The following is a 19,819-nucleotide window of genomic DNA, read 5'->3' on the forward strand; positions in this document are numbered from 1 at the left end:
GGACTATTGTCCTTTGTTCTTTTTGTCTTTGCTGTCTGATGCTAGAGAGAGAGGGAGCCATGTTGCAGTGCTCCGTGTGTGTTTCTATGTAAATAAAGTAGATTAGCCCAAATGCCGAATTGCTGAGTTCTGTTGCGCAAGCTGCGATGACTCTGCGGATCCCTAAGTGTGTCAGTGTCTGTTGGCATCGGTCGCTGTGATGTTCGGGCAGAAGAAAGCTTTTGAAGCTCCCAAACGATCGACCAGGAGGGAGAGAACGTGCCAGTTGGGCATGTGTCTCTGCCAGGGTCCTACTCGAGAGTAGGATGAGCTCTTGACTTGGGGGAGGGGAGAGAGACCATTTGCCACTACTCAGCAAAATGTACTTCATCAGTTCTTACAACCACTGTGCAACGTCATTATGATTTCACCTAAATTGCAGGTGGGCAGAGTGGGTTGAAAGCTGAGAGACAGCAGTCAACCAAAGGCTAGCTGTGAAGTTGCTGAGCTAAGAACCAGGTACTGCCAGGCTCATAGGCTCACATTCTTTCCCAATCACAAAAGTATTCCAATGGTTGTTACATACCAGATTTGCACTTAACACTAACACACCTTCTCCAGATGTATCAATTTGGCTGGCAGTGTACTTAGTTTGCCTCTGAGCATATTAAGATGGTGCATGGCTAGGGTCTTACAAGTACAGTGGTACCTCGGGTTAAGTACTTAATTCGTTCCGGAGGTCCGTTCTTAACCTGAAGCACCACTTTAGCTAATGGGGCCTCCCGCTGCTGCCACACCGCTGGAGCACGATTTCTGTTCTCATCCTGAAGCAAAGTTCTTAACCCGAGGTAATATTTCTTGGTTAGCGGAGTCTGTAACCTGAAGAGTATGTAACCTGAAGTGTATGTAACCCGACGTACCACTGTATTGCACACACAGCACACCCATGTGCTCTGTAAGCAAATAAAAATAACAACTATTTGGTTGTTGTTGTTGTTTTTAAAGTGGAAGCGATGGCAATCTAGGACCTGCTGGGGGGGACGGGACCAAACTGCTCCTTTGCATGGAAAACCCACCAAATCTCAACTATCTTCATCAAGCCTTTGTGAACTGCATTAAGATGATACTGGTATTTTATGGAGCCCTTCTAGAGCTGAAAAAAGGTTCTGCTTTTTAATGTGCAATTATAGTTATGTTTTAGATTTTAAAACATCCTTCTTTTTACTATTGTTGCTGGTGGCAATGTTTCACTGTTGTGTAGCAGCTTTTTAAATCTTCAGGTTTTGTATCTTAAAAATAAATAACCACGCCTGAGCAGGAACCGAATCATTGTTCTTTTATGACCCCAATGCAGCTGCGTGGGGCTGCCCTGAGAACGGATTCTGAATTGCCTCCCTGTCATGCATCATACCAAACTGACAGATTACCGTAGCACAACCTGTAACTTCTTTTTCTGATGAGAGCACTTACGAATTCTGTTTGGGGTGTTGTTGTTTTAAAAAATTGAATAACACTCTTAACACTCATGTCTGAACTTGATAATAAATTGTTTTATTGCTGCTGTCATAATTATTGTTGACACTCATTAGCAAAAGGTACAAAACAAGGGGAGTACAGAAGTTAGTCCATCTTTTCTCCTCAAGGAAGCTGTGAGCTATTGAAGCCTGGAAAAACAGAGGGGGAAAGATGGTGAAATATGTTTGCCAAGGAACCTGGTTTTTTTGTAGGGGGGAGTGAAAAATAGAGAAGGGGAGCAACCTTCTGTAAAGCCCTGGGCTGAGCACTCCTAGCTCAGCAATGGTATTTTATTTATTTACTTGGGAAACAAATTTATACAATCTTGGGAAACATATGCCACTTGATTACAATCATTTCTAAGCAGGAATGATTCAAACATACATTCAACGGTATGATTAGCCTGGTAAAGAGGAAACTGAGAGGAGATATGATAGCCATCTTCAGATATCGAAAGGGCTGTCAAATGGAGGATGGCGCAAGCTTGTTTTCTCCTGCTCCGAAGGGCAGGACCCGAACCAACGGCTTCAAGTTACAAGTAAGGAGATTCCGACTAAACACCACAAGAACATTCTGACAGCAAGAGCAGCTTGACAGTGGAACAGACTCCCACAAGAGGTGGTGGACTCACCTGCCTTGGAGGTTTTTAAGCAGAGGTTGGATTATGATCTAGCTGAAATTCCTGCATTGCAGTGGGGTTGCGCTAGACCATGAGTAGGCAAACTAAGGCCTGGGGGCCAGATCTGGCCCAATCACCTTCTAAATCCAGCCCACGGATGGTCCTGAAATCAGCGTGTTTTTACATGAGTAGAATGTGTCCTTTTATTTAAAATGCATCTCTGGGTTATTTGTGGGGCATAGGAATTTGTTCATTTCCCTCCCCCCCCAAAAAAAAATATAGTCCGGCCCCCCACAAGGTCTGAGGGACAGTGGACCAGCCCCTGCTGAAAAAGTTTGCTGACCCCTGCACTAGATGGGCCTTGGGGGACGCTCCCAACTTTACAGTCTTATGATCCATCTTGCGTGCTTTTGTCTATACTGACTGGCAGTGACTTGTCAGAGTTTCAGGAAGGGGTCTTTCCTCCTAGCCCTACCTGGAGATACTGGGGATTTGATCCTGGGACCTTCTGCATGCTCCCACCGCTGAGTTATGGCCTTTGTAAGCAGTGTATGAGAAACTCAAGGCAATGGGGGGGGGGAATAGTTAAAGCTATAGAATCAGAATTCAGTTATAATGCCTGCTGAAGTTCAAGAGGGATGGGGTTGCCTGTCTGTCCTCACCTGGAAGGGAGCTCCATAAAACTGATCCCACAATACTGAACTCAACGGCTCCTACTAAATTCAAGATTTGCATCTGAGCCACGGGGGAATATTTAGCAAGCTTTATATACTGCTTAATCCCCCAAACCCACAAAGCACCTCTCTAAGCAGCATACACAAAAGAACATAAAATATTCCAAGATAATAGCGGTGGAAACAGACACTGAAAACAAGTAAGCACAATAAAATGACCCAAATATAGATTAAAATTCACAGTTTTACAAACAAGCACACATGCTAAAATGACGTGTCTGGGGAGGTGTGCCTAAAGGGAAAATGGTTTCAGCTTCAGAAACTACAACAAAGACATGGGGAATTGTAGCACGTTAACTAAAAGATTGATTTCTCACAAGTGTGGATCAAACATTTCTTTGGCATTTGTAAAAATGCCAGTTCCGTAGACTGAAGTGGCGAAGCGGGCATATATGGGGTAAGAAAACTGGTCCGAAGCTGTAGCATCGTTTATTTACTAATCATAACACCACCATCTCTTACCCAAAAGAACCTGAATTCCCACAGGCATCTGGTTGGCCACTGTGAGAACAGAATGCTGGGCTGGATCCTGTTCCCTGTTTAGGGAAGCTTTTAATGTTTAAGAGACTATTGTATTTTAATATTCTGTTGGAAGCCGCCCAGAGTGGCTGGGGTATAGATAAATTGATGATGATGATGATGATCCAGCAAGCTTTTCTTACGTAATTATGTAAATGAAACCATTTTTATAGCTCCCAAATTTCCCTTGGATCAACCTTCTCTGGCTATTTCGTATTCAGTGTTAACATTTGCCACCCACTGATTCCGTAGTAGCAGTCAACAGCAGATAAGGAGCAGCGATCAGTATTTGGGAGTTTCTGGCATATAGCCATCAACACCGGACCTTGCAGGTGACCTGCTGCTTCTCTGGTACCCATAAAATACTGTTGCCCAAACCACCGCGTGGGTTGTCTGTGGAGTCCCAACTCTTCCTTGCTTTTGGAAGGGAAAGGGAAGAGAGAGAAAGGGAGAGGAAGCGATTCACTCACATTGGCCTGCAGAGGTCAGCAGAAATCAGCCATGCCAGATTTTCTTGCCTCCGGACGTCCTTCCAGTCATCTGAACCTTTTGGCAGAGCCAGGCTAGAAGAAAGAGACTGTGAAGTAGACATTTGCTGCCACAGGGATCCCAGAGATTGAGATGGCGGGGGGCGGGGAGCAAAGTTGCAACAGAGTCATAGTTGGTGGGGAGGGGGCGTTGGAGGAAAATCCCAGGTGCCCAGTTGCCTAGGCAACTAAAAATTTGATGCTGGTAGCTAGGAATTGGAAACAGCTTTCTTAATGCAGTCCTCCATAGGAATTTCATGCCTGACAGCAATTCCCATCTATATATAATGCAGAAGGCGTGTTGGAATGAGAAAAAGTTGGGTAGACATAAGCAGGTTGGCATCAGTCTGCAGGCGCCATTTTCTAAAATGGCCACGAGACATTTTACCGGAGCAGCTGTTTATAGTCATACAATTTCTGTCAAAAGATATTTTAAAAAACACCAGCGGTACCTAGAACTCCACATAAACTAAGCATTGTGTAGAAAACATTTGTTGGCAGGAACGTTCTCCTTAAGTTTCCTTGCATATTTTGCTGGCATTTTAAGATTGTTTTGCTTCTGAGCTCTTTAGTTTTATTTCTACCCTAGCTTTGTAAATGCTGCTATTTTACTGTTTTATTTTAATGTAGCGGCTTATTGTACACCACGTTGAGATTCTTGAATGAAAGGTGATATAAAAATATTGTAATACATTTTTGGCTTTGGCCATTTCTTTGGCCATTTTTGGTTTGTTGCATTGCAAAATTCAGAGAATTGCACATTTCAAAGAGTAGCTGCTTCTGTTTTTGTATTGGTTTGAGAAGTGCAAATTAGAGGGCTTCTCATTCAACTTCAGTCAAAATCAAATTTCTCTGCCACCCCTAGTTACAACTGATCATTATTTTATTATGTATAGTAAATGTTTGCAAACATCACTTTTTCAACAGATTTTAGATTAATTGAACTATAATCATACCTGGCTTTTAACACCTGAGGTGTATATTTTTAGGACCAACTTATAACTTATTTTTGTAAGTTGTTTTAATGTTATAATCCACCTTCGGACCTTAGGATCAAGGGTGGGTAAATAGTAGTAGCAATATAATCTGGAGGAGGAAAAGTAGATCTGATTTACTTTGCAGCTGAAATACTTATTCTGTGCTGAAATAGGATCTTATTTTGCAGACCAAACAAGATGTTGAGCTCACCTCTGTTTCCCCATATTTTGCAGAATGCATTTGATGAAGTCCATTGCCTCCTGAGATCCAGCTTCAATGCCTTGATTCCTTGTATCTAATGCTGCGGGTTCAGTATCTCTCCTGGATGGGTCAATTCTGTTACTGGGGGAACATACACAAAAGGCATCTCCCTGGGAATCTGGGATTCTGAGGAGTGCTAAAATGCTTCAGCTCTGTTAAGACCATTTCATTTGCCCCATTTCTCCCCCCCACAAACACATTGCTTTTCTTTTATCCCAAGGTATGCCAACAAACCTTGAACGCAGGTGGCACTGTGGGTTAAACCACAGAGCCTAGGACTTGCCGATCAGAAGGTTGGCGGTTCGAATCCCTGTGACGGGGTGAGCTCCCATTGCTCGGTCCCTGCTCCTGCCAACCTAGCAGTTCGAAAGCACGTCAAAGTGCAAGTAGATAAATAGGTACCGCTCCGGCGGGAAGGTAAACGGCGTTTCCGTGCACTGCTCTGGTTCGCCAGAAGCAGCTTAGTCATGCTGGCCACATGACCCGGAAGCTGTACGCCGGCTCCCTCAGCCAATAAAGCGAGATGAGCGCCGCAACCCCAGAGTCAGTCAGGGGTACCTTTACCTTTTATGCCAACAAAGGTGGTCAGAAGTGCCCTGACTACCTAGGTATAACTCAAGAGCAAATAAAAAGCCTGATAAAGGGGAAAAAAGGGTATTTAAGTCAGGCTTCCTCAACCGCATCCAAACTGATCAGCCCCATTGGACTTACGGTACTTTAAGACTGGTCCATGTAGCTGTACGCTGACTCCCTCGGCCAATAAAGCGGGATAAGCGCCGCAACCCCAAAGTCGGTCACGACTGGACCTAATGGTCAGGGGTCCCTTTACCCTTTATCTTTCCTCAACCACATCCAAACTGATCAGCCCCATTGGACTTATGGTACTTTAAGACTGGTCCATGTTTGAGAATGCTAGCCCATGGAGTGGAACAAGGCAAGATCCTGGACCAGAAAGAAGTGTTCCCTTCTCACCTGCATTTCTCCCTTCCTACTCAGCCTTCCAAACATCAGTTTGATCCAGTGCTTTCCCTAAAATCCTGGATGAACCACCTGTGCTATAGACTTACTCAATCATGTTCTCTCTCCTGTTCAAGAGCCACTCCACAAAGTTCTTCTTCATCATGCTGTCCAAAGTTCGACTGTAATCGCTTGCTAATGTCCCCTCTGAATACCGCCTCTGCAGAAACCTGGAATTCTTTGTGTTTTCTCTAAGAACAAAACAGAAACACATAGGGAAAATCCTCATCTCTCGTTTCGAACAGCACTCTAGCTAAAGGATGGGGAATTCCTCTCGGCTCATGGGTCAGATCCCATTGTGGAGAACTCTCTGCGGACTATGTGTGAAAGGGGATGGTTGAAATTTGCTGCCAAATGCAAGCCGCACAGCTGATTGGGAGCAAGCCGCCCTGCTTTTGGAGACCTCAGATTCTATCAGGAGCATTGATCAGAAAGTCCCGGGTGGATTTGACTCTGGTAGCGTTGCTTGCATTTGTCATCAAATGTAAATGGCACCAAGTGCAAGCCACAGGTGCAAAGGAACAACCAATAATGCTCTATAAGGTTCCTGATTGCTCCTTTGCAAGTGCAGCTTAATCTGTGGCTGGTTGGAAATTAGGACAAATTAGGAATATTGGTGGGCCTAATTTAGTCTGTGGACCGGAAGCTGCTTTAGCATAAGAAAACACTTTAGCTTAGCAAGACGCTCAGTTCAGATACAGTGGTACCTCGTGTTACATACGCTTCAGGTTACAGACCTTCTGGTTACAGACTCCGCTAACCCAGAAGTAGTACCTCGGGTTAAGAACTTTGCTTCAGGATGAGAACAGAAATTGTGCTCTGGCGGCGCGGCGGCAGCGGGAGGCCCCATTAGCTAAAGTGGTGCTTCAGGTTAAGAACAGTTTCAGGTTAAGAACAGACCTCTGGAACGAATTACAGTGATACCTCTGGTTACGTACTTAATTCGTTCTGGAGGTCTGTTCTTAACCTGAAGCGCCACTTTAGCTAATGGGGCCTCCTGCTGCCACCGCGCCGCTGGAGCACGATTTCTGTTCTCATCCTGAAACAAAGTTCTTAACCTGAGGTACTATTTCTGGGTTAGCGGAGTCTGTAACCCGAAGCGTATGTAACCCGAGGTACCACTGTAAGTTCTTAACCCGAGGTACCACTGTACATGTTTCTCCTCATCCTTGGGAGGACCACGGATAGTTAAATTTCAACCCACACATTTAGCCTAAAAAGTACAGATCAAGTCAGTTCAGAACTCACAAGGACTGACTTCCTCAGGTATCCCTGTTCATACACTTACCTTGAGTCATTTTCTTCCATCAGCACAAAGCTGACAGAGACCAAAAGGAGGAAGAGGACTTTGAAGGACTTCATGTTTGAAGCTTGAGTTCTGCGATTTAAAAACAGCACATGGTGTGTCAGATGGGACGGGGAGAGGGGAGGGATTCCTCTGAACTGGCACTGAAATGATTTATTTGATGACTGTGCTTTAGTGACTTGCGGGGTCTATCAAATGTTAGTCATACTCAGAGTAGACACACTGATTTCAGTGTATCTGCTCTGAGTATGACTAATTTTGAGGCCACTTGCGGATGAGCACCCCTCCTGATTTGTTTGCAGGGATATTAGACGAAGTGGCTATTTAAAGAGCAATCATTCTGATGTGTTTGTGGGGAGGTTAGATGATGTTGCTATCCCACAAGTTCCACTGCATTTCCCCATCACTTTACTTTCAGCAGAAAATCTGAATTTTGAGGGAAAGTGCGTTTGTTGCACAAGAACTCCCAATCAATTATAGTTGTGCGATCTGGATTGTGATTCAATCCCACCCCAAAATAATGACAGTCTACAAAGATTAACACATTCTTCTTCCTGCCTACTACTTTTCAGCTTCCAGATCACCCCCTCCAGGTTACAGTTACAGTTATTTCTTTATTATTTAAATTTTTATTAATGTTATTAATTTTATTAATGTTATTAATATTATTAATTTTTATTAATATTATTAATTTTTATTAATTTAAAATATTTATAATCCACACTTCACCCAAAGGTCCCATGGTGGTCATATACATAATTCAAACCAAAAAAATTACACAGTAAGATTAAACAGTGATTAACAGAAAATACGCAGTCCAGTTACAAATAAAACTGGGAGAAGTGATGGAAAATTGGTGTGTTAAGTACCTAAGGTGTAGTTCAGCTCCTATGCAGTTGAAATAAATTTTAAAGGAGACTTACCTTTTGGATCTGTCAAAGCTGTTCTTGAGGAGCAGAGAGCATATGGCATCCAACAGGAGCCTTGAGGATTCCTTATATATACCCAAGGGTGTGACAAAGCAAAGCCATTTCCGCGAAGCAAAACAGGATGCCCTGCACCTAATCAAACCAGATTAAAAGCTACTCTGGGTTCGTTGACCTTTGGAGCAGGGAAATGCCCTTTTAAAGCATGTTTGCATTCATGGCAATTAAACTTTTGCTGTGTTGCTAAAATGAAGATCCGGTGCATTTTCTATAATTAAAGCCATTAAGCATCCAAATTTCCCCAAGACCATTCCTCTGTTAATTAACAGTCCAAAGTAGGCAATGTCCATGCAAGTTGCCTTGACTGTGATCTGCCTCCCTTGTTGGCTACTTTTAGGGCTGCCACCTTTTCAGCCAACAAATGATGGCCAACCCACCAGTGGCAGACCTACATTTTGGGGGGCCTGAAGCTTAAACTGTTATGGGGCCCCCTTCGCAACCAGCAACAAGGTCTGGGTAACCACTGTTAACCCCTTCAGCAGGGTTGTTCCACAACAGATCACCACATTAAAAAAACACCCCCCACACACATTTCAGATTTTGATTAAAATTGCTGTACAGTATTGGATTATCTCACATGTCAAAGTCACTGGTGTGAATCAAATATTTCCTGTGCTTTCTAGGTTTCAGATTATGTGGGGGATGAAAATTAGGGAAATGGTATATACATGCCTCAATAAGGTTGCTTATGGGGCATCAGTGCTAACTTGCCCCCCGGCCACATGATGTGTCATGTGACGCATCCCGTGATACTGCCCGGCATGAGAGGGCAGGTGCAGGACACACAGAGTGTGATCTTTGTCTTTGCCCATTCCAGCTTCCACCCAGCTCCTGGGCTCCCCAGTGAAGGGATGAGCGAAGGCAACATTGGGTTTGGAGTGACCTTTTGACCCCTGGGTTTTCTGTATCAACTACAGTGGTACCTCAGGTTAAGAACTTAATTCGTTCTGGAGGTCCGTTCTTAACCTGAAACTGTTCTTAACCTGAGGTACCACTTTAGCTAATGGGGCCTCCCGCTGTCTCCCGCGATTTCTGTTCTCATCCTGAAGCAAAGTTCTTAACCCAAGGTACTATTTCTGTGTTAGCAGAGTCTGCAACCTGAAGCATCTGTAACCCAAGGTACCACTGTACAGTAGTAACTCAGTTTAAGAACAGTCCTGTTTACGAACGATTTGGTTTACAAACAAATTGGTTTACGAACTCCGCAAAACTGGAAGTAGTGTCCCGGTTTGCGAACTGTACCTCGGTCTAAGAACGGAATCTGAACGGTGGAAGGGCAACGGCAGTGGGAGGCCTCATATGGGAAAGTGTGCCTCGGTTTAAGAATGGTTTCAGTTTAAGAACGGACTTCAGGAATGGATTAAGTTCTTAAACCAAGGTACCACTGTACTCTGTTTGTGGGGCTCTGCAAAACGTGGGGGGTTCGCTGCAAAGCAACTGCAAAACTTTGGCACCAATTTTGAGGGGATCCCAGATTTTGGGGTTCATAAAGCCCCAAGAATCGCTACACAGTGTGGATGGTTTAATTTTTCACTTAATCGAAACAGAAGTAACAGGTCACCTAGTCAAATAGAAGCAACAGCTACGTAGAACATTTCTGCCTCAGAATAGTAGGACAGATTAAGCTAAACTGTCAAGAAGTTTGCTGCCAGGGAACCCTGTGACGGAACCCCAATTTCTCCTAGGAAAACAGCAGAGATGGAAACACAACAGAATGCTAACATTTCACGATGACAGAAAAGACTATACAGGAGGCTGGATCATTCAGAAGAACCGCCCAAGATCGCCCCATTTCCCCCCACTTTTAGGTTGTCAGGAGACTAAAGTGTACAGTGGTACCTCGGGTTAAGTACTTAATTCGTTCCAGAGGTCTGTTCTTAACCTGAAACTGTTCTTAACCTGAAGCACCACTTTAGCTAATGGGGCCTCCTGCTGCTGCCGCGCCACCGGAGCACGATTTCTGTTCTCATCCTGAAGCAAATTTCTAAACCTGAAGCACTATTTCTGGGTGAGCGGAGTCTGTAACCTGAAACGTATGTAACCTGAAGCGTATGTAACCCGAGGTACCACTGTATTTCAATTTTTATTTTTGCAAATGCAGAACAGGAAGGTGGATCATGCTGAAATCATATCAAACATCAGTATTCCATAGTGGCAGGAAGATGCTAGAAATTGAACCTAGGCTCTTTTGTGTTCAACACACACGCTCCACAGTTGAGCTGTGGCCATTCCTCTGCATACGCCTTTTGGCAATGGCTTCCTATCATCATTAGCATGACCACATGCCATGACAACACCTGGCTTTCATTATTTCTGACACCAATGGCCATACTGGATGGGGCTGATGGGAGCTGAAATCCAGAAACATTTGGATGGACATTCATCGGCTGCCCCATCCCTACGCTAGAAGTTAAAACTCCAACTGGTGAGAGAATAGACCTGTGACCGATGCATATGCCTAAACTCTAAGGGATCACACAGCATGCAGCCTGCCATTTTACCTACTCCTGCTTCAAAGCTGCACTTTGAACTATTGGTACCCCACTGCAGAGTAAAGGGATGTGGGTGGCACTGTGGTCTAAACCACTGAGGCTCTTGGGCTTGCCGATCGGGAGGTCGGCGGTTCGAATCCCCGTGATGGAGTGAGCTCCCGTTGCTCTGTCCCAGCTCCTGCCAACCTAATTTGAAAGCACACCAGTGCAAGTAGATAAATAGGTACCACTCCGGCGGGAAGGTAAACGTTGTTTCCATGCCCTCTGGCTTCCATCACGGTGTCCCGTTATGCCAGAAGCAGTTTAGTCATGCCGGCCACATGTCCCAGAAAGCTGTCTGTGGACAAACACCAGCTCCCTTGGCCTGAAAGCGAGATGGGCGCCACACCTCATAGTCACCTTTGACTGGACTTAACCATCCAGGGGTCCTTTACCTTTACCTATCCCACTGTAGGACCACAATGTTTTCCTGAGGTGTTTGGAGAGTAAACAAATGCCCAGCGCATAAGGCCCAGATGACGCTGGAATGATGCCACGAAGCGAAACGGTAGCAATGTGCAAACAGCCAATCTAGGCGCAGTAAGCAAGGCTGGTAGTCGGTTAATGGGAACTGTTTAGCCCAATGACTTTATGGCCTGCGTTCCAGGCACTGCACCTCAGGCCAAGCCAGATATCATATCGCGTTTCCGCAAAGTGCTACTGCTTGTGCATTTGCTTCTCCTTCATTAAGTGCTACTGCAAGATGGGGAGTTAATAGCATGAAATAAATATCTAGCCATATTACAGACCTGCTGCCGTGAGCAAGCGTTTGCCCTTTCATCCTATCAGCTGGGAGGTGGGGTGTGTGTGTGTATGTGGATTTGCTTTGGGAAACACAATATTACTCTAAAAACATCTTATCGTGCCCTTTTAATATAATGCCTGGGGGAAGGAAGCCACACTGGCAACCGTGAAGTGTTTGGCTATACACCCGTCTAAATGCTCCTATAACTATTATTATTATTATTCCATTTCCCCCGCCCCTTGGCTCTGTTGTGGGGGGGGGATGTTGATGGATCATCATAGGAACATAGGAATAAGCTGTCAACCAAGGCCATGTTCACATCATACATTTAAAGCACTATGATGGCACTTTAATCAGCCAGGGCTTCCTTCAAAGAATTCTGGGAAGCGTCCTTTGTTTAAAAAGTTGAGAGTTGTTAGGAGACCTCTGTTTACCTCACAGAGCTGCAACTGGCAGAGTGGTCAATCCCTCTTCCCAGGGAAATCTGATGTTCCTCCCAAGTTTTCTGCTTTGCCAGCATTCTGTGGCTGCATGCTGAACATGATCAGTCTTTATTGGGCTATTTCTGGAGTTCCTGCAAACTTGGGGTTTCCAGCAAGCCTGCTGAAGCCTTCCTCCTATGCATAGGTAAAGAGACCCCTGACCATTAGGTCCAGTCGTGGCCGACTCTGGGGTTGCGGCGCTCATCTCGCTTTATTGGCCGAGGGAGCCGGCATACAGCTTCCAGGTCATGTGGCCAGCCTGACCAAGCCGCTTCTGGCGAACCAGAGCAGCGCACGGAAACGCCGTTTACCTTCCCACCGGAGTGGTACCTATTTATCTACTTGCACTTTGACGTGCTTTCAAACTGCTAGGTTGGCAGGAGCAGGGACCGAGCAACGGGAGCTCACCCCGTCGTGGGGATTCAAACCGCCGACCTTATGATCGGCAAGTCCTAGGCTCTGTGGTTTAACCCACAGCGCCACCCATGTCCCTCGTTCCTCCTATGCATAGGAGGTGCTATTTTGGCCACCTGAACAGTACTGCTCCCTGGATTTCTGGAGGTGGAGACTGTGGAGGCAGATCACTAAGGGAAGGTAGGGCAAAGCCCTATCATTATTCTTTCACACCCTAAGATCCAAAGCTAGACTACAGCTGCCACCTTCATACATTTCCTCTCATTCAAAAACTCCCAGGTGGCTTTTCCATCTCTTTCTCTTGGTGTAAGCAGAACTGGGGGGATCACAGCGTGGTGCTGTGGTCTAAACCACTGAGCCTCTTGGGCTTGCCAATAGGAAGGTTGGCGGTTTGAATCTGAGAGATGGTGATGAGCTCCTGTTGATCTGTCCCAGCTCCTGCCAACCTAGCAGTTTGAAAGCACGCCAGTGCAAGTAGACAAACAGGTACCGCTGCAGCGGGAAAGTAAACAGTGTTTCAGTGCGCTCTAGTTTCTGTCACAGTGTTCCGTTGCACCAGAAGCGGTTTAGCCATGCTGGCCACATGACCTGGAAAGCTGTCTGTGGACAAACGCCGGCTCCCTTGGTCTGAAGCGGGATGAGCGCCGCACCCCCATAGTTGCTTTTGACTGGACTTAACCGTCCAGGGGTCCTTTCCCTTTTTTGCCTATGGCTGACACCTAGAAGTGGACATATCTAGGGGATGGTTAGGCTGGCTCCCGCCAAGGATGCAGACCCAGGGAGGCACAAAAATTGTACCTCTTCACCCTTGTCTCAGAGTGACTGATGGTGGAGGAGAGGAGGAAGGGCAGAGGAGACGCAACCTCAGTGGCAGCGGAGGAAGTCACTGGCGGAGTGCGAAGAGAGACAAAAAGCAAGTTTTTGAGTTTCTGGTCCATGGTCTCTCCCAGCTTCAGGGGCTGTGATGCAACTCCTTGCCAAGAGTGCAAGGAAGCCAACCTAGGTACACCTCTGCCTAGACATTCTAGGTATCCAACTTTTCTCCTCAGTGGCTGGGTCTGAAATATTTGATGCTTGTGTTTGAGAATAACTTTTAAGTGCCCACTCTATATTTGCAAGGGACGCGGGTGGCGCTGTGGGTTAAACCACAGAGCCTAGGACTTGCCGATCAGAAGGTCGGCGGTTTGAATCCCTGCGACGAGGTGAGCTCCCGTTGCTCGGTCTCTGCTCCTGCCAACCTAGCAGTTCGAAAGCACACCAGTGCAAGTAGATAAACAGGTACCGCTCTGGTGGGAAGGTAAATGGCGTTTCCGTGCACTGCTTTGGTTCGCCAGAAGCGGCTTAGTCATGCTGGCCACATGACCCGGAAGCTGTACGCCGGCTCCCTCGGCCAATAAAGCGAGATGAGTGCCGCAACCCCAGAGTCAGTCACGACTAGACCTAATGATCAGGGGTCCCTTTACCTTTACCTATATTTGCAAGGGAGGAGGATGCGGATAATACCAGAAAAAGTCACCTCTGCCTCCTAACTGCTCACCACCATACAAGCTCCAGCATTTACCAGCCACCACTGAGCAGAGGGAATGATGAGATATTTTACTCTCCAGCTTGACTTTTTTTTTTTTTTAAGAGTTCTTAGCTCCGGCTAAGTCTCCAAAATGTCTGTACCCGACAGTTCTTTTTCCAAAGTTATTATGTGTTCTTTTCTAAAACAACTGATAAAACCAAACTTTTAAAGTAGGGGGGTCTTGATCTTTTAGATCAATTAACCAGGTCAGTTAACCCGATGCAGGATAGGATTGCGGAGAGGCTAGATTAATTGTTCGAATTAATGGAAAACGTTGAAGGGGAAAATGCTATGTGGGTGGGAGTGTTCTGAAGAGCAGTATGAAAAAAAATTGTGATAAAAGAGGATGTTTTAGAGCTAACTGCCAAATTACGAGCTTAATTAGAGCCATATGCCATTTCTAGAGAGTTCAGAAAAATGTGTGGGAGATTGCAGTCAAATACAACTAGCAAGCATAGGGTTATTTTGTGCATGAAGGGGGTAAAGGACCAGAGAGTTGTATTGCTACATAGACTCACATAGGTCACATCCACTCTCCTCTGGAGAGGGAGGAAGTGAAGACTTTCTACTTCCTTTCTCCATCTCTCTGTGCATCATGTAACGAAGAAAGGCATGTGTAAGCTTGCTCCTGAGTTTACAGCATGTGTTTGGAAATATATTCTGTATTTGCGACCCAACAGTTTTCTGCCTGTGTTTCTCCTTGAAGCTGCATGGAACAACACATGTATCAGACCTGTTAATCTGTAAGGAAAACATTTTAAACTGTGTGGTCTGTTCCTTTCACTAGGGGTAGAAAGATGGGAGCATTGTAAATGGTATAAAAAGGTCTAACAACATGCATTCAGGCATCTGAAGGCAGTCCTGTTTAGGGAAGTTTTTAACGTCTGATGTTTTATCTTGTATTTAGTATTCTGTTAAAAATGTTGTTGTTGTTGTTTTCCTAATGTTCTATTGCTGTTCAACATTTTTTGAGTTTAATACTGTAATCTGCTACTGACGCTCTCTGTATGCAAGCCCCACATTTTGAATCCAGGCATCCAGACGTTTATTTTTGTTGCTCACCTGCACACGTGGATCCATAGGGATGCATAATTCCCCACTAAATGAAACTCTTAAACATTTAAGAAAATTTAAATGATGGAATTTTAAACAGAAATATTCAACCTAGATATAATTGGCCCCTTCATCCGAGTATCAGAAGACTAACAATGTAACATGCTTTTTTTTTTATGGGGATTTTGTATTTTTATGTTGTGAATCACACTGTGATCATCAGACGAAGGGCAGTATACAAATGTAATTAATGATGATGATGATGAAATTACAGATCTGTCAAACTAACCAATCCCAGGTCAATTGACAGCACTGCAGAACATCCCAGGTCCCACCTCTGGCATCTTCAGGTAAGGATGGGAAAGACACCTGTCTGAAGCCTTAGAGAGATGCTGCCAGCCAGTGCAGGTGCTACTGAGCTTAGATTGTCCAGTGGTCTAATTCCATATAACACAGCTTCTTATGATCCAAGGAGTGAGGAACCTGTGGCTCTCCACATGTTAGGAACTTAGGAACCTGCCTTATACTGAGCCAGACCCCTGGCCCATATGCCTTGATAATGTCTACACTGACTGGCGGTGGTTTTCTAGGCTTTAGACAGAGTTTTCTCCCAGTCCTGCCTGGAGTTGCCAGGGATTGAACCCGGGACCTTTTGTATGCAAAGCAGATGTTCTGCCATTGAGCTGTGACCCTTCTGCCAATGTTCAACTCTGGTTGCTTAAGTGCAGCTCCTGTTATCCTGGGATGCTGGCTGCAGCCGATGGGAGTTCGAGTCGAGCATCAGGGTTCCCCATCCCTGATGTAGACAGAGACAATTCAGTTGACGTATGACCTGGATTTCCAAAAAAGAAATGTTTGAGAAATAACTCATGGAAATTAAACAATGTTGGGACAAGAGGAATGGCAACTGATTAGCGTAGTGAAAGCAGACAGTAAGGAATGGTCATTTCTTTATTTTACAACAGAAGGAAGGAAGCAGTGGGGTGTTCCAGAGATCAGTATTTCTGAATGGTGCTAGACAACATATTCATATACAGTGGTGCCTCGCAAGACGAAATTAATTCGTTCTGCGAGTTTTTTCGTCTTGCGAATTTTTTGTCTTGCGAAGCACAGAACTGCACCTCTTCAAGCAACGCACCCTGGGTATTAACGGTTTTAAGAAAAAGGAAACAAACTTGCAAGACGTTTTCGTCTTGCGAAGCAAGCCCATAGGGAAATTCGTCTTGCGAAGCAACTCAAAAAACGCAAAACTCTTTTGTCTTGCGAGTTTTTCGTCTTACGAGGCATTCGTCTTGCGAGGTACCACTGTATCTAGACAGTGATAGAAACTCACGATATATAAGCTTGTTGCTAAATGGCTCCTTAAACCAAGGTTACAATCACAAAAATGGAATATTTAGTTGCTGTGATTGATTCTCAGTTAAACATCTGGCTAGTTCGGATGACAACCTTGAGCTAGGTTAAGAACTTTGAGAACTTAAAGAAGAAAAGTCACTTGATCCAGGGACAGTCTACATATAATATTGGCCTATTCTGACCTCGGCTGATCGCCGAAGAATTGATGCTTTTGAATTATGGTGCTGGAGGAGACTCTTGAGAGTCCCATGGACTGCAAGAAGATCAAACCTCTCCATTCTGAAGGAAATCAGCCCTGAGTGCTCTCTGGAAGGACAGATCCTGAGCTGAGGCTCCAATACTTTGGCCACCTCATGAGAAGAGAAGACTCCCTGGAAAAGACCCTGATGTTGGGAAAGATGGAGGGCACAAGGAGAAAGGGACGACAGAGGATGAGATGGTTGGACAGTGTTCTCGAAGCTACCAGCATGAGTTTGACCAAACTGCGGGAGGCCGTGGAAGACAGGAGTGCCTGGCGTGCTCTGGTCCATGGGGTCACGAAGAGTCGGACACGACTAAACGACTAAACAACAACAACAAATGGCTCCGTAAACCAAGGTTACAATCACAAAAATTGAACATTTAGTTGCTGTGATTGATTCTCAGTTAAACATCTGGCTAGTTCGGATGACAACCATGAGCTAGGTTAAGAACTTTGAGAACTTAAAGAAGAAAAGTCACTTGATCCAGGGACAGTCTACATATATATTGGCCTATTCTGACCTTTCTTTTTAATGATGGCACAGATTATTAAAAATGTGGCCGATAGGTCAAAATGCCTGGCGCCTGTCTAATTTCCAACACTGTTCTTAGAACAGCAAACCAGTGGCCCTCCAAATGTTGCACTATAACTCACATTATCCAGAACCATGGGTCATGCTGGCTGTGGCTGATGGGAGTTGGAGTCCAGTAACATATGGAGGGCCACAGGTTGTCTGTCTTTGTCATAAATGATCTGGTGTCAGAGGGGAGTGGTAAGATAGTCAGATCTGCAGACGACACTAAATTATGCAGGATGCTGAAATCCAAAGAAGACTATGGAAAACTCCCAAGGATTATTCTATTCTGAATGAATGGACAACAGCACGGCAGACGAGATTAGCTAGAAGGAAGAGTGAAGTGCTACACAAAATTAATAATAATAATATTAATAACCAGAAACTGAATCTGATATAAAGAAAGAAGTTTTAGGATAGTGGATATCTCAGTGCAAACAGCAATTCAAGTGTTCAGTAAAAAAAAAAAGGCAATTGTTGGGAGTGATAGGGAAAGAGATTGAAAATGAAACTGCCACTATTGGTAATGCTTTTATATAAATCTACAATGCATGTTCATATAGATTACTGTATACAGCTCTCTGGTTGACCTATCTCAGCAACGATGTTTAGCAGAGCAGAAAAAGGAGCAACTGAAATGATCAAGGGGCTGGCACACCTTTTGTATTAAAAAAAGAAAGGCTAAAATGTCTAGTTACTTTATGGTTTGGTGGGGAGAAAGGTTTATATCATTACAAATGGGACCAAGAGAGCAAATAAGGCTTTTTCTCATATTAGATGGACCCAATGAATATGATTGGCAGCAGGATCAGAACAGAGAAAAGGACATACTATTTCACATAATGCATAGAGAACTGGAGAATCCAGAGACAGCGACTCACTAAACTGGTAAAAAAAAAATGCACATTATCAGGCAAATTCATGAGAAATAGGTCTATCGGTGGTTCTTGGTGTGATGGTAGTTAAATGGAGCCTGCATGTTTACAAGGAGTATACCTCTGAATACCGGGTGCTGGTGGGACATACAACGGATGGATGTTGCCTTTGTGCTCTGCTCTGCTTGTGCAGGTGATAAATGTTTGGGCACTGGAATAAATGCTTCTCTTGTGTAAATAGCAGTGGAGGGGAAGCTACCCATCTATCCCGTGGGGAGGTGGATTTAACTCTTTCCCTCCTTGCACACAGCCTCAAGTGTGGTGTAGTGGTTAAGAGCGGTAGTCTCGTAATCTGGGGAACAGGGTTCGCGTCTCCGCTCCTCCACATGCAGCTGCTGGGTGACCTTGGGCCAGTCACACTTCTCTGAAGTCTCTCAGCCTCACTCACCTCACAGAGTGTTTGTTGTGGGGGAGGAAGGGAAAGGAGAATGTTAGCCGCTTCGAGACTCCTTTGGGTAGTGATAAAGCGGGATATCAAATCCAAACTCTTCTTCTTCTGCTGCTGCTGTCTGCATTTCCAGGAAAGCGCCCATTGGCACCAATGGAGGCTTCCCTAGAAAAGCAAGCAGTGGGGTGGAGGGATTTTTGTCCAGGCTGTGGCAGGGAGGGAAAGAGTGAAACCCTTCTCCTCACAGGGTGGCTTCCCCTCTGCCTGCTGTTTACTTTAGAGTCACACGATTTCCCTCAGGTCTAGTGTGGTCCCAAGTTCCCCATGCCTGTGGATATGCCTCAACAGGGAGTTTTTGAGTCGCCCCACCCGTAAGGGGAACTGTATTGCCACAGCAGCTTGCCGTCAGGTGGCAGCCGGCTGATGTTTCGGTGTAGGAGATGGGCAAAAGAAAGATGGGGGCAATCAAAAGCACAGATGTGCTCGTGGGACTTTTTCTTCTCCATTCTCTTCTCTCTCCCTGCTCTGTGTTGTTCCTGTTTCTCCTCGCAGACATTTCAAGTAGCACCGGGTGGGAGGAAAACAGCCACCGGGGTTGGATAGTGGACCACTCTGGATAAGACGCTGGGCCCTCGCCTCCCGCCTCACAAACGAAAGCAGACTGCTTGTAAAACAGGGGTATAAACTCACCATACAATACATATAATGGGAAACATACTGCACTTATAAAACATTAAGAGAGGAGGTTAGGGGTGATGTTGCCTTGCATTTCAGAGGCATATCAGAACTCCTAAGCGTAATGATGTTAGGATATATGGTACCTGAGATTCCCACCTTCCCGCTTGCATTTTCCTACATTTTCCTTTGCTTGTGGAGAAATCCTTAAAAATGCTTATAGGAATTCTGCCGCACGTGTTTACAGTTAGGCTACTGACACGCGCAACCACGAAACCGTACTGTTGTCAACTCTGGGACTTCCACAAATTAAACAAGGTTGTGGTAGGTTTTATTGCCAGGTTTGGGGTGGGGTAGCTAAATCATGGCAGGCGTTAAGATGCTAATAACATAGGCAGGCTCTCTAAGATGGAAGAC

General features: G+C 45.1%; 1 protein-coding gene across 2 annotated transcripts in view; it reads right to left on the bottom strand.

The window, feature by feature from the left end:
• Positions 1 to 1,509: 1,509 nt before the first annotated feature.
• The window catches only part of GIP (gastric inhibitory polypeptide), a gene marked incomplete at its 3' end in the record, with an annotated part of 28,437 nt that continues 10,127 nt past the window's right edge, over positions 1,510 to 19,819 (bottom strand). Inside the window, exons 1-6 of one of the 2 annotated variants that reach the window (XM_083583597.1) lie at positions 8,379 to 8,487; positions 7,438 to 7,527; positions 6,200 to 6,340; positions 5,082 to 5,213; positions 3,837 to 3,929; positions 1,510 to 1,643 (exon numbers count right to left, since the gene is read on the bottom strand). In XM_083583597.1, coding sequence (XP_083439723.1) covers positions 1,634 to 1,643; positions 3,837 to 3,929; positions 5,082 to 5,213; positions 6,200 to 6,340; positions 7,438 to 7,511 — 450 coding nt within the window. In that variant the 5' untranslated portion in view covers positions 7,512 to 7,527; positions 8,379 to 8,487. Of the gene's footprint in view, positions 1,644 to 3,832; positions 3,930 to 5,081; positions 5,214 to 6,199; positions 6,341 to 7,437; positions 7,528 to 8,378; positions 8,517 to 19,819 lie in introns of those variants that run through there. The other variant, XM_083583598.1, reaches the window with a different exon arrangement.

Source organism: Podarcis filfolensis (genome assembly GCF_964270895.1).
Source record: "Podarcis filfolensis genome assembly, chromosome: 13".
NCBI lineage: Eukaryota > Metazoa > Chordata > Lepidosauria > Squamata > Lacertidae > Podarcis > Podarcis filfolensis.